The following is a 13,203-nucleotide window of genomic DNA, read 5'->3' on the forward strand; positions in this document are numbered from 1 at the left end:
GTCAAGTACATTACAGTTAGGTCGCATAAATTATTCAAGTTACTCGACCTGCAGGTCTAGTAAAAATGTTTATTTTCCTCGAGGCCTGAAGTGAGGTAGATTGAATTGGGGTGCATTTGAGTGGAGAAGATTGGAGTGGGGTAGATCGGAGTAGAGTGCAGTTGGGTATATTGTTGTAGATTGTAGTGGATTGGAGTAGATTGTGGAAGAGTGGAGTGCAGTGGATTGGGGTAGATTGGGGTGGAGTGGGGTTTGATTGGAGTGGAAAGGAGTAGATTGGAGGGAAGAGGGCTAGTTTAGAGCAGAGTAGATTGAATGGAGTTGGATAGAGTGCTGTGGAGTATATTGGGATGGGGTGGGGTAGACTGGAGTAGGGTAGATTGTGTTAGGATGGGGTAGATTGTAATGGAGTAGATTAGGGTAGATTGGAGTGAGATGGATTGGGTGGGGTAGAATGGAGTAGGGTAGTTTAGGGTGGAGTCGGGTAGGGTAGATTGGATTGGGTGGAGTGAGTCAGATTGGACTGGAGTGGGATAGATTTGAGTGCCGTGTGGTAAATTGGAGTGAAGTGGATTGGGGTAGATTGGGTATAGTGGAATTGAGAGTGGTAGATTGGGGTAGTGCAGAGTGGGGTATATTGGGTGGATCGGAGTGCGGTACATTGAAGTGGTGTGGAGTGCGGTGGATTAGAATGTAGTGTTGTGGGGTAGAATAGGGTGGATTGTAGTGAGATAGATTGGGTGGATTAGAGATGGTAAGATTGAAGTAGAGTGGGTTGGGTGGTATAGATTGGAGTGGGGTGAATTAGGGTAGATTATGGTGGAGTGGGATGGAGTGGAGAGGAGTTTGATAGATTGCAGTGGAGTTTGGAGCGGGGTTAATTGGAATGGGGTAGATTAGGGTGGAGGAGACTCGGGTAGATTGGAACAACATTGGGTAGATTTGAGTGGAGTGCAGTAGTTTCGGGTGGAGTGGTGTAGATGGGAGTGTGTGGGGTTGATTGGGTTAGATTGAGTGAAGTGGGGTAGATTGCAGTGGAGTGGGGTAGACTGGAGCATAGTGGAGTGGATTTGGGTAGATTGGAGTGGGGTAGATTGGGTTAGAGTGAGATAGATTGAAGTTGGGTAGATTAGAGTGGGGTGAGTGATTTGGGATGGGGTATATTGGAGTGGAATGGGGTAGATTGCATGGAGTAGAGTGGGGTAGATTGTAGCAAAGTGGGGTGGGGTAGTTGGGGTACATTGGAGTGAAATGGATTGGAGTGGAGTGGAGTGGTGTAGTGTAGTGAGGAGTATGCATGATGTGGTAGCGCTCTACCATTACAGACAACATGTTGTCAATTGAAATGACCATTACATTTGCACTGTAATACAGTTTTACTGCACACAAATGATAATGTGTGCAAATGCTATCACCTACTCTATTGGTGTATTTTGATCATATTCAAATATTTGTTTCCACCACGCTTCAGAATTACAAAAAAATGTGCTTCATTTGTACTAATTCTGATATATTCTGAAACATCAGCACAGTTAATTTGTTTTTTCTTTGTGTGCTAGAAAAAAAATCCTACACTCTCCTTTTAGATGGGTACTCATCAGGATTGTCACATCAATTTTCTCACTTTAAAGTCAGAGAAAGAAACGTAAGCACCAAACTCCTTGGAAGGCAGAGCTTGACATTTGACCTCTCTCTTTGAATGCACAGCAAATGTGAAAAGAGGAAGATTTAAAGGACTGTTTATGGAAAGCGTGTTCGTAGAAGAATACAGTAAACAAAGTTTGGGCAACAGGAGGGACTAAATCAAGCTGGACAGCCTATAGCACATAAAGTTAGCAAACAGAAAGCCAGAAAATGTGACGTTCAAACTTCATTGGTAAGCAACGGTCAGAATACATTCCTAGGTCAGCTTTCTGAATGTCCCCAAAATGTCTTTAGCAAACCAGACAGCTGTACTGTCTAGTAGGCTTTGACCTAAAAATGGGGACTATAATGTATGGCAACAAAGTTTGGGGTAACTGGGAAATTGTACCTTGGGGCGTCTAAATCTGTGTTACATGCATTGGTACCCAATCAGTCCCAAGGCTAAAAACAGCTAATGGAAAACAAAGCTTAATTTTAAACTTGAGTCTAAAATTATGTAATGGTTTAAATTGTAATTAGTGCTACCACTAGAACAATATATTCCTTTAAAATGTGAAACCCATTGGTCAACCGTAAAATGGGTACGCCGATAAAATGCATCAAACCATTATGGTGAAAGGAAATTTTATCGATGTTTGGGTTTAAGGAGTGCAGTGTTAGTATGATTGCAGGTATGTGAAAGGATCCAAGGACAAGGTTGTATGCTTTCCCAGGTGTCTTTATTAAGAATGGGCAGTTAAATCTGGGTTTGGCAATATTTAAGGGACAGTGCAAGCAGTTCCCCTGAAAGACGGTTGATAACTCCTCGGTCTTTTCAAGGTCCACTCGCCAGGTATAGATGCCTCCCACTTCTTACACACGGCTAGTCAGTGGTTGAATCCCTCAGAGAAAACCCAAAAGTACCTTATTAGCTCGGTTTTTATTTCCTATAAACAAACTGTGTGCCACCACCACCAGTATCATGCTCGTGATTGCTTTATTGCACCACACACTCCCCGTGTGCTCTGTCACACCCTGTGGGTGCATGCAAAGAAGCACTTATGTGCTTTAAGATGCATACTGACCACCCTACCACGGCCACCAATATAACCGCATTGCCCCTGATACTTGCCTCTGGCCATAACCCATCTCCTGGGTCGTGACTCGGGCACCCAGGAGAATACTTGCCACCTGGACACAGGTCTTATCAGGTTTGTTTTAGAGCTCTCTGGCTCCCGCTCTGTCCTCTGCGTCTCTTTCGATCGTGAAGCCTACTGCTTCACCCTCCTCCCTGCTTCCACCCATGTGCGCCACATTTTCAGCGAAGCTAACTGCTTTGCTCATCCCTCTGCACACGTTGTTGTCCTTCACTCCGGGGTCCTTGCTCCGCTCTCCAGCGCAGTCCTGCTTCCACCCCTCATGTCGCTCTTCCTCACCGCCATATCCTTCACGCTCTGGCCTTTCAATGTGAAGAATAGGAAGTGTTTTCCTCAACTCCACCTGAGGGAGTCTAGTTTGTTAAATGCTGCCATGTCCTGGCTAAATCAGTCATCCATGTGGGATTCCAGACTTTCTTCCTCACATTAACAAAGGCCACCATACTGTTTGACACCACAGTGTTCTCTTACCAGGCTGGTTTCATACGGGGCCGATCCACGACACTTAACCTACGTACAATTTTCTCAGTAATCAATCAGATGGAGCCCACCTTGCCGGTGGTCACAGTAATGATCAACGCCGAAAAGGCCTTCGACTCTTTAGAATGGCCTTTTTTAATTGCAGTCATGCAGAAATTGGGAATTGCTGTAGGTTTATTAAACTTAGTTGGGCTGTTGTATTATTCCCCCATTTGCTCGTCTCAAAATAAATGGCCTGATCACACAGCAATTTGGTTTGACTCTGGGAACCAGACAGGGATGCCCGCTCTCGCCATTATTATTCATTATATCTATGGACCCACTTTCCCGTCATATTCAGGAGTGCTATTTACACCGAGATGTTGCGAGGGCCCCCTCACAACATCTTTCTATGCAGATGACGTCATATTATTTGTATATGACCCGGACCTGATGGGCCTCTCACGTTAGTTATTATTCGTAGACTGTTTTGGTGGAACTGTTAAATTGGATGAGCGCACATACGTGATGCATGCTTGCAATATTGTAATCTGCATGATTACTCCACTGTTCTTGTTTTATAGTGATTATTTTTATTATACTTTCTTGAACGGTAGCTTAACTGAAAATATTTGGATGCTCTACTTGATAATCTGAGACCCCCATCTGTGTATGGGATAATAGCTACTATGTTATTTAACCACAATCTGGTTGTAATGTTTTTTCCTTTTGAAAAACTTATTTAAAAAAATTAAAACAAAGGCCACCATGAAATATTCGCTGCCATCAGAACCCGAAAGGCATGTCATAGAGGCTAAAGCTCTGTTTCTCCAAGGAGTCGAAGAACTTACTAGAATTGGGTAGATTCCATGCTACCCTTAGCCTGGAGGAAGGGCGATGGAGCGTACCAACATTAGATAAAGGAGGCAAAAATAGGCGGTAAATGGTTTATGATCCCCATAATTCAGATCTTGAATATCCCTCCCGAAATAATGTTTCACCAGCCCCAGGGAGAAAAAAATACCATCTATTACTGATGCGCAGCCCTGGCCAAAAAGGTCCATAATGGCACTTTGAGTCTGGTGTCACTCATGTATATTGATTAAATCACAAGTGAAGATGTAATTAACTAATGCTGTATCCCTATAATGTGGGCAGTCCAGTTTAGGGGCAACAGTTTGGTAGATGTCAGGCCTATGTCAAAAGTGTCTACGCTGAGTTTGGCGTTAACGTCTCTGCAAATAATAAAATTAAGCTCTTGCTAGGGAGATTTAGTGCTGATTGACAAATTATCCATACTTTTGATCAATACCTGAAGATTACGACTGTTAGGATTTGAAAAATCATTTTTATAAAAATTAACTAGATACGAATAAAACTTTGCCTTTCATAAAACCACCTGAAACCCTCCACACTTTGCCTCCAATGGTGCAATGTAACCTTTTAAAGTAAGCATAAACTAGGTTGAAAGTTCATCTTTAACATGGCCATAGCTTAATGGGATGGGTGGGATAGAGTGGCATACATACCCATCACAGAGCAGGGGAGTAGTAAGGCAGGTCTCTCGAAGAATAATAATATCAAAAACATTACAACGATTGATAAAATAAAGCCATTCAGTTTGCTTCAGTTTAGAATTTATCTCAGCAAAAGTCCAGTTTATAAGATTAATGGTGTGTAATGAGAGTGACAATATGGTGGGCAGAAAAAAATCTAGAATCATCGAAGGCAACTGTTGGGTGAGATCCTTTACATACGCTTGTTGAAGTAAGGTTGCCTCAGTCTAATTCATCTACGTTCTGTAGTACCGAAAACATATTTTGCAAAACCACGTCACAAACTTTGAGTAAGACTCGCAACGCTATTGTTAGGCAGTAAACTGTACTGGTCAGGCCGCATTGACGGCCTTTTTTTTTTTTCGATTAACCAGTGATTCAATTGAAGGTGACAGCTGCATTACCTTGAGTTGGTGCCGAGCTGGGTTCTTCGGAGGCAATGGATTCAGCACAATAAACATGAACTCTAGAGCATAGAAGATGTGCACGGTAATTCCCTTTAAATGACAGTCTCCTTTAAGTCAGTGCTATTTCTTTAGACAAAACACTGAATGTGTGCTTCTGGAAGCTGTTGATGATAGTTCCTTTAGTAGCTTCACAGATGTTGCTTGCAGCCTTTCACTTCCCAATAGTAGAATAAAACAAGAAAAGAAATTGGAAAAAGACGGCAAAAGAGTGGGGGTCAGCACAGCCTTTGTCAGCGGTGGACAGGAGCAGTGCAGCTGGAATCTGCTGCTCCATATATGGTGCTGTGTGGCAGGCCCCACCTTCTCCTGGCATGCAGCAAATTATTATGGGTTGTTCGGTTCTACAGCCTTCAAGTGTCCAATGCATCAGGAAGCTGCTCCTTGCTAGAGAGCGCTCCCACTAATAGAGTTTCACGAACCACCACGTCCTTCTGGCCATGGTCGAATCCAAAAACCTGTTTTGGATGCCTTGCCTTCTTACCCGGCGCCAAAACTTCCTACCAAAGCCAATCCTTTGGCATCGACCTCTTTGGACTGAGAACATGCTTTGGTACCAGTCTGAGCTTCGGTACCAATTCAACAGCCGGCCACATCTCCCTCTGCGCCTACCAAGCATCACACTTCAAAGCCGAAAACCTTGGCACCGAAACCAGAGCTGAAAGACTCAAAAACGTCATTGGCTTCCACATCTCCTGTCAAATCCATTCGGGAAAGATTAGACATTTGTCAGAGAAAATTTCAAATCCAAATTGGAACTGGTCGGGTCGTTGCTTCTCCACCTCCAAAGATGAAATTGCCGTTTTGAGGAGGCACTAGATAGTCCTCTTCCTCCGAGGAAGAAAACAAAGGACAATGGCACTAGTCCTGCAAATAGGCCACCTCCTACTCCTCCTCCCTCTCCACCAACTTCACCACCACCTCCATCTTCCCTTCATTCTCCTCAGCCATTGTCACCACAACAGTATACACTAGACATTTCACCCCAGAGGTCACCACAATCAGACACTGGTGGATTAGATGGGCAATTAGTGGATCCTGACCCATAGGATATGTATGACATGGATCCCACTACACCAATTGATCCCAACCGGTACTCCGCTCATCCTTCCCCCTGCTGAGGATGCAACCTCCTATCAGGAACTCATTGCGAGAGCAGCAGCTTTCCACAATGTACAGTTCCATATGTAACCCTTATAGCCGGTTTTTCTTTTGATACCTTACCTTCAATTCACGGAGACACCCAATATCTGCAATGTTTCGTAGCATGATGAGACATGCAAATTACATTGTTAAGGACCCTTTTACGGCCCAAATTATCATCCATAGGGTAGATATAAAATGCAAGGCAGCACCATCGGATCTTTTATTTATTCAGAGTCAAGTACCACCAGACTATATTGTGACCACTACTGCACTTAAAAGGGCAAATTACCACGCTCCCGGGAATACCCCTCCCCCAGAAACATACCAATACACCCTGCTCACCGAAAATACTAGAGATGTGTGATAGCAGGAAAACATTATCCGTTCAGAGTTCTTCCATTCGGAGTGACTACTGCACCACAAGTGTTTACAAAATGCTTAGCAGTAGTCGCTGTACACCAACGAAGACAAAATGTATATATATTTCCCTACCTGAACGAGTGGCTTATCAAAGCCAAAACACACCAGCAGTGCGAACAACTCACTCAGATAATAGATATACTTCACAGCTTAGGGTTCACTATCAATATCCCCAGGTCTCACCTCAAAGTCTACAAGTTCAATCTTACTTAGAAGGAATCCTGAACACACAGTTAAGATTGGCTATCCCAGTTTCGCTGGGATTCAGATCTTTCACACAACCTAGACTCAAATCTGGACAAACCAGACACTCGCAGTGAGGACGGTTATGTGTCTCCTTGGAATGATGGCTTTCTGCATTGCCATAGTTTCTCATGTGAGGTTACACATGCATCTTCTGCAGCAATGCCTAGCTTGCCAGTGGACTAACTCACAGGATCAACTGCAGGATCAAGTGTGGATATACCGCCACACTCACCGTTCTCTGCAATGATGGAACACCGGCAATCTGTTGAAAGGGCAGCCTTTTTTGGACCCTGTTCCCTACATTACTCTCACCACAGATGCATAACAGACTGGATGGTGTGCTCATCTACTGGGCCTAACAGTACAATGTCTTAGGAATGGCAAACATCCATCCCTACGCATCAATTACCTAGAGCTTCAGGCAATCTACATAGCACTGAAGGCTTTTCTTTCTCACCTGTCTCGCAAGGTTGTCCTAGTCTGAACGGACAGTATGACAGCCATGTATTGTTTACAAAAACAGGGGGGAACACGGTCTTCACAACTATCACACCTGTATCAGACCATTTGGAAATGGGCTCTCCATCACAACATTCACCTGTTGGCGGAATACCTCCCAGGAACAACAAACAACTTTGCAGACCAGCTTGGCAGGCTGCAGCAACAAGTTCACAAATAGGAACTCCACCCACAAGTCCTCTTACCATACTTCCATAAGTGGGGGTTCCCACAGATTGACCATTTCTCCACAGCAGAAAATGCAGAATGCCCAAACTTTGCCTCTAGGTAACCACACCCACTTTCCTAGGGCACCACACTATGGATGAGTTAGTCAGGGATATTTGCCTACTCTTTCCCGTCTCTTTCACTTCTTTCTTTCCTAGTGCAGAAACTCGGGCATACTTCTCTAACAATGATCCTGGTAGCTCCTACATGGGCGAGTCAACCTTGGTTCACAACACTCTTAGACCTCTCTGTAGTTCCACACAAGAAGCTCCCCAACCAGCCGGACCTACTCATGCATAATCAAAGACAAATCAGACACCCAGACCCGAAAACTCTTTTTTGCTACTGAGGTCTTAGAGTTTGGCTACCTTGACTTAGCACCAGAATGTATAGATATTCTCAAAGAAGCACATAGACCCACCACTAGGTCCTGTTATGCAGCAAAATGGAAGCGCTTTGTTTGCTACTGCCAACCTAAACCAATTGATCCTTTTAACCCCTTCGCTGCTGCGGAAATTCCGCCGAAGCGCTGGGGGGTGCGGGGGGGTGGCGCGGTGCTCATGACGGAGCCACTCCGTCATGAGCCACGGTTGGGCTGTGCTCATGACGGAGTGGTTCCGTCATGACTCCGCCCACAGCGCTAATCGCCCGCACAGGCGGGGAATTAGCGCCGCGTGGGCGGCGCGGCCACCAACGGCCGCAGCATGACGGAACCACTCCGTCATGAGCACACGGCAACCGTGGCTCATGACGGCGTGGTTCCGTCATGAGCACGGAAGGAGTTAAAAGCCACAGTATAAGACATTGTCTGCTACCTGCTTCATTTACAAAAGGCAAATTTCACATACACTCCCATACGGTTATACAGTGCTGCAATCACTGCCTATCTCCAGAATAGACGTTATCTGTCACTTAAAAAGTTACAGTCATCAGAGCCTTCATGGAAGGTCTCAAACGAGTTATTCAACCAAGGGTTCTTCCGACACCTTCTTGGAACCTTAGCATTGTGTTCATTAGACTCATGAGTTGCCCATTTGAACCTCAGCACTCATGCCCCCTTCAATTTGCCTCATGGAAAGTGACATAAGTCACCCTAAACATGGTATGACTGCTTGGCTGGGGTGTCATCAGCTTACAAGGCACCTCTTGCAGAGAGGTCCTAAATGTAGCTTTTTGAGGATTCAGGCAGCGCATAATCCTTTGTAGCACCCTTATGTGAGGAGGGAGGGCATTTTAGACCAAATAGCAGCCCGGCAGACGGGCCCAACTAAACCTTCTGATATCCATTGCATAAAGGGTTTATGTATGTGGTATTTCTATATCCCAAACCTAGCCAAAAGACAGTGGAACATGGTACAGGATCAAAGACATGCATAAAGTGATAGAAGAGGTAGCTGGATTTAAAGATTGTTAATGCATTGTGAATTTTGTGAATTAGCTTCTTTTTTGTTACTGTTAACCTAGACTTTGTGTCATTGCTAGGATTTGGCTAGAAAATTGTTTAACGATGCCTTGGCTGTCCCGAGATCGTTGTTGCCTCTTCGCCCTCTTTCTCAGTCAGGTAGGTTTCTTGTACACTGTTTGCAATGGTTCTTCCATTAGGTGGTAGCTACGTTCACTCTTATATTCTCCTATTGTATGATTTTTGGGATAAACCACACTCCTAGAGTGCACTCTAATCCGGGCTTTCAGCACCCCCCACTATTGCAGCACTCCAAATCTAGTGCAGCTATACAAATGTACCTCAATGCTGACATTCCAAACTCTATTCTATTGCTGCACTGTGCTGGCTGTTCAGCTCAATCATGACATACGACACCCGCCATGGCAACATTGAGAATGTCTGCTTGCTCTGCCTACACATGTCAGTCACCTGCATCTGCTCAGTTCTACTACTGTGACTCCCACATACCGCTGCCATTATGGTGTACCTGAAGCTTGTTTTCAGTGCTATCTATTATTCCACTTCTGTGATCTCTAGATACTTTTCTAATGCAGATCAGTGGACAATACAGGCCCTTCTGTTCTGGGAAAATACATTCTGTGTCTCTATCAATATTCTTCCTCCTGCTATCCTGCAAGAGATCTCTCCCAGCTGTAATGGTGCACCCTGATTGCAAAATGCTGTACCTCTTCTTTTCGCAGCACTTGAGGTCACCAAGCCTTGTTGATGCCTCTCGATCTAAACCTGCTGTACCATCCTCTGTGGTGTGTATATGTAGTTCTGCTACTCTGTCAGTGCAGGGTTCTGTTGGTTGGTCCTTGTGTTAATGATATTTTGGTCCAATCTTTTTTTTCTCTAGGAATGGGATCCAAGTGTGAAGCTGCTGGTACCCTCCAGGGATTTGGCTACACCCAAGAATGTGTTGGATCTGGTAAGTATCTCACTGTGACCCTGTGACTAGTAAAATCAGCACCTAGGCTTTTTAAATCCTGGTCAGCTTTCTCACACACTGTGCCAAGTAACTGATCAATAAAACCGCTCTCTACAGAACCACTTCTGAGCACATTATAGTCAGTCACTTTATAAAAATGTAGAGAGAGGAGCAAAAACTTGTGCTTCTCAGCAGTGTAGTGGCCACTGTCAGCTGAGATCAAAGCGAGAGACCTAATCAGACCAGGCGGTTCACCTGGAACACAGATGGAACTTCTCAGCTCTCTCCCCAAGCCTCTCAAATTTGATTGAGTAAAAAAACTCTGCATGCACCCGGAGCCTGTTTTGTCTCCCAATTTGGCATTCTGAAAATCTACTCTATTTTCCGTTTTAAAAATTGTTTTTAAATTATAAAGAGGTTTCTTTGCTAATTTTTCCTTTTTATATGCATTGCCCACTATACACATCAGCATATGTATATACCTTTCCAAGTAAACAGGATAAGGGTCTGGTCACTCTCCCCAACATGGTTTACACAATATAATTAACATACTTGTATTGCTGTGAATGAAAAATGTACTAGCTATCGTAACGGAAAGTTTCAATTCTATTAAGGAGTCGAAGGCAAGGATTATACTGATCTTTCTTTACTCATTTTGATTAGCAGCCACTTACAGATCTTAAAACTGAACCAAATGTCCCAATAATCCTGGGAAATTGGATAACAAAGAAACAAACAAGGGACAAACATATCCCTGGGTCCAAGGACCAATCACAACACTGGGTCCACAATATAGTCCTCCTTCATGATAGCGCCCATCCTCTTTCGTTGCGCGAGTCACGCCATTCGTCTCAGTCTAACCGTCCTGTTTCCCGGAATCCACTCCTGGAAATCAAAAGACAATATCAGGGCTAGAAAACCAAAATGTCCCTAGACAACATCACTTGCAACTCGTCAGCAAGCCAATGGGACTATAAAATTCTAGACAATGATCCACAAAATAATCCAAAGGATTAAGCTATAACAGACCGGCGAAAAGTGTTCACTGAACGGTAGGCTAAACCCTGTTGGGCTAAACTCGCCAGAAAATTCAGAATGTGGACTATGTCTACGTCCACGGGATCACAACCCCGTCGCACACACCAACGACACCATCATCGCCAGGCAGATCGATATCGCTTAATTGTGCTATCCGACCAGGCCTTAGACAAGAGGCCTTCAGCGAACTCCGAAAGGCCTGGGATAGACCATCTACTCCTGTAATCCTCCACACCATGAAACGCAGAGATCCGTTGAGCACCATCTGATGAGGAACCTGATCCGGACTGAGAAGCAACTCTGGAAAGTGGGGGAGTCGGATTGGAAAATCCCAAGTAAGTTCCAGAAGAACTGGAAACCAGACTTGTGACCTCCAAATGGGAGTAATGAGAACCAAGCTCACCTGCTGCCACCTGATCTGGGCTGAAACCCGGATGATCATTGCAAAGGGCGGGAACGCATAGGCTTGTTCCTGCGTCCAATCTTGCAGGAAAGCATCTGTGGCCACCGCTAACGAATCTGGCCTCCAGCTGAAAAACCGAGGAATTTGGTGGTCCAGTCTGGAGGTGAAAAGATCCACTGAAACAGGTCCCCAAAGGTCCTGCAACAGCGAAAAAACGTCCGGATGTAACTTCCAGAGACTGGAATCTCTGAAGTGACGTGACTGCCAATCTGCCACTTGATTCTCCCGCCCGAGGAGATACTCTGCAGTCACCGAAATTTGAAGGTCCAGGCAAAACTGCCATAGGTTGGTCGCAAGATCCAAGAGCACCTCTGATCGGGTGCCCCCAGATGGTTGATATACCCTACCGTTGATATATTGTCCATTTTCAACAGGACACATGACTGAACCTGCTCCTTGGTCCAGCACCGCACCGTGAAGGAGCCTGCCAGAAGCTCCAGGCAATTGATATGCAACGTCTGCTCCTGTGGATACCATGACCCTCCTGTGGAAGCCCTGTTTTGGCAAAAATAATGTATCCCGCAGTTGCGGGGGGGGGGGGGGAACGCTGCCCCGCGAATGCGATGAAAAGCGTACAGATAACTTGGCTGAAACAGTGAGGTGAAAATTAAGAAACACTCATCTCATGTCTGCGAGCAGCAAAGAAAGAGGATGGGCGGCATCATGAAGGAGGACTATATCGTGGACCCAGTGTTGCGATTTGTCCTTCGACTCAGGGATATGTTTGTCCCTTGTTTGTTTCATTGATATCCAATTTCCTGGGATTGTTGGGAAATGTGGTTTGGTTTTAAATTTTGTAAGTGGCTGCTAATCGAAATGAGTAAAGAAAGATAAGCCGAGGCCTCCGGTCCTGACATGGAATTAACTACACTACAAAGAAAATAAGCTTTTGCATTAACACCATATAGCAAATAAACATTTCCAGTGCATCTTTGTATGCATTGGTAATTGCAAATAAATCTCTGAAAATTGTATTCAAGACATTTCAAATAACACACAGTCTTGACTAAACATTCTAAGAATCGCATATCGATTCAAAACACAGTGACCAAGCTATGGAGGAGCTTTTAGTAAATGGAGAAATTCAGCAATAAAAAGTAACAGTTCGCAGTTCATCAATTATTTGCTCCTTCCTGACCGATCTCCCTTTTGCGGGCTTTCAAGCCGACCCATAGCCTATAAACCTGCGGTGAACTATGAAACTTAAACTTAGTTTTCTTTCTCTTATGGTCACATGCTTCCAGGAAAACATGTCCTTCTTTGTCTAGATAAAGGGTTCCTATTGCCTTTTAATTAAAATAGCATACGGTGACAGCACGGTTGCATGTATTTCAGTTTATGGAAATGTGTTAAATGCACACCCCAATGACTCAGTAAAATGCTGAATGTTGTTGACTGATGAAATAAATGTTAATAATTAGCGGTTCAAAACTGTAATTGCCTTAAGAGTTTAAGCTTTAATGCCTTGTATATAGTTTGGCAGATTTAATGCCTTGTATATAGTTTGGCAGATTAGACACTCCGTCACAA

General features: G+C 44.4%; 1 protein-coding gene across 3 annotated transcripts in view; it reads left to right on the forward strand.

Annotated features, from left to right (window-relative positions):
- Positions 1-13,203, forward strand: part of TEPSIN (TEPSIN adaptor related protein complex 4 accessory protein) — a 241,623-nt gene that overhangs the window by 111,574 nt on the left and 116,846 nt on the right. For all 3 annotated transcript variants that reach the window (XM_085617396.1, XM_085617395.1, XM_085617398.1), the window contains 2 exons: positions 9,280-9,358; positions 10,101-10,172. In XM_085617396.1, the coding sequence (XP_085473522.1) occupies positions 9,280-9,358; positions 10,101-10,172 (151 nt within the window). The remainder of the gene's footprint in view (positions 1-9,279; positions 9,359-10,100; positions 10,173-13,203) is intronic.

Source organism: Triturus cristatus, chromosome 7 (assembly GCF_964204655.1).
Source record: "Triturus cristatus chromosome 7, aTriCri1.1, whole genome shotgun sequence".
Lineage (NCBI taxonomy): Eukaryota > Metazoa > Chordata > Amphibia > Caudata > Salamandridae > Triturus > Triturus cristatus.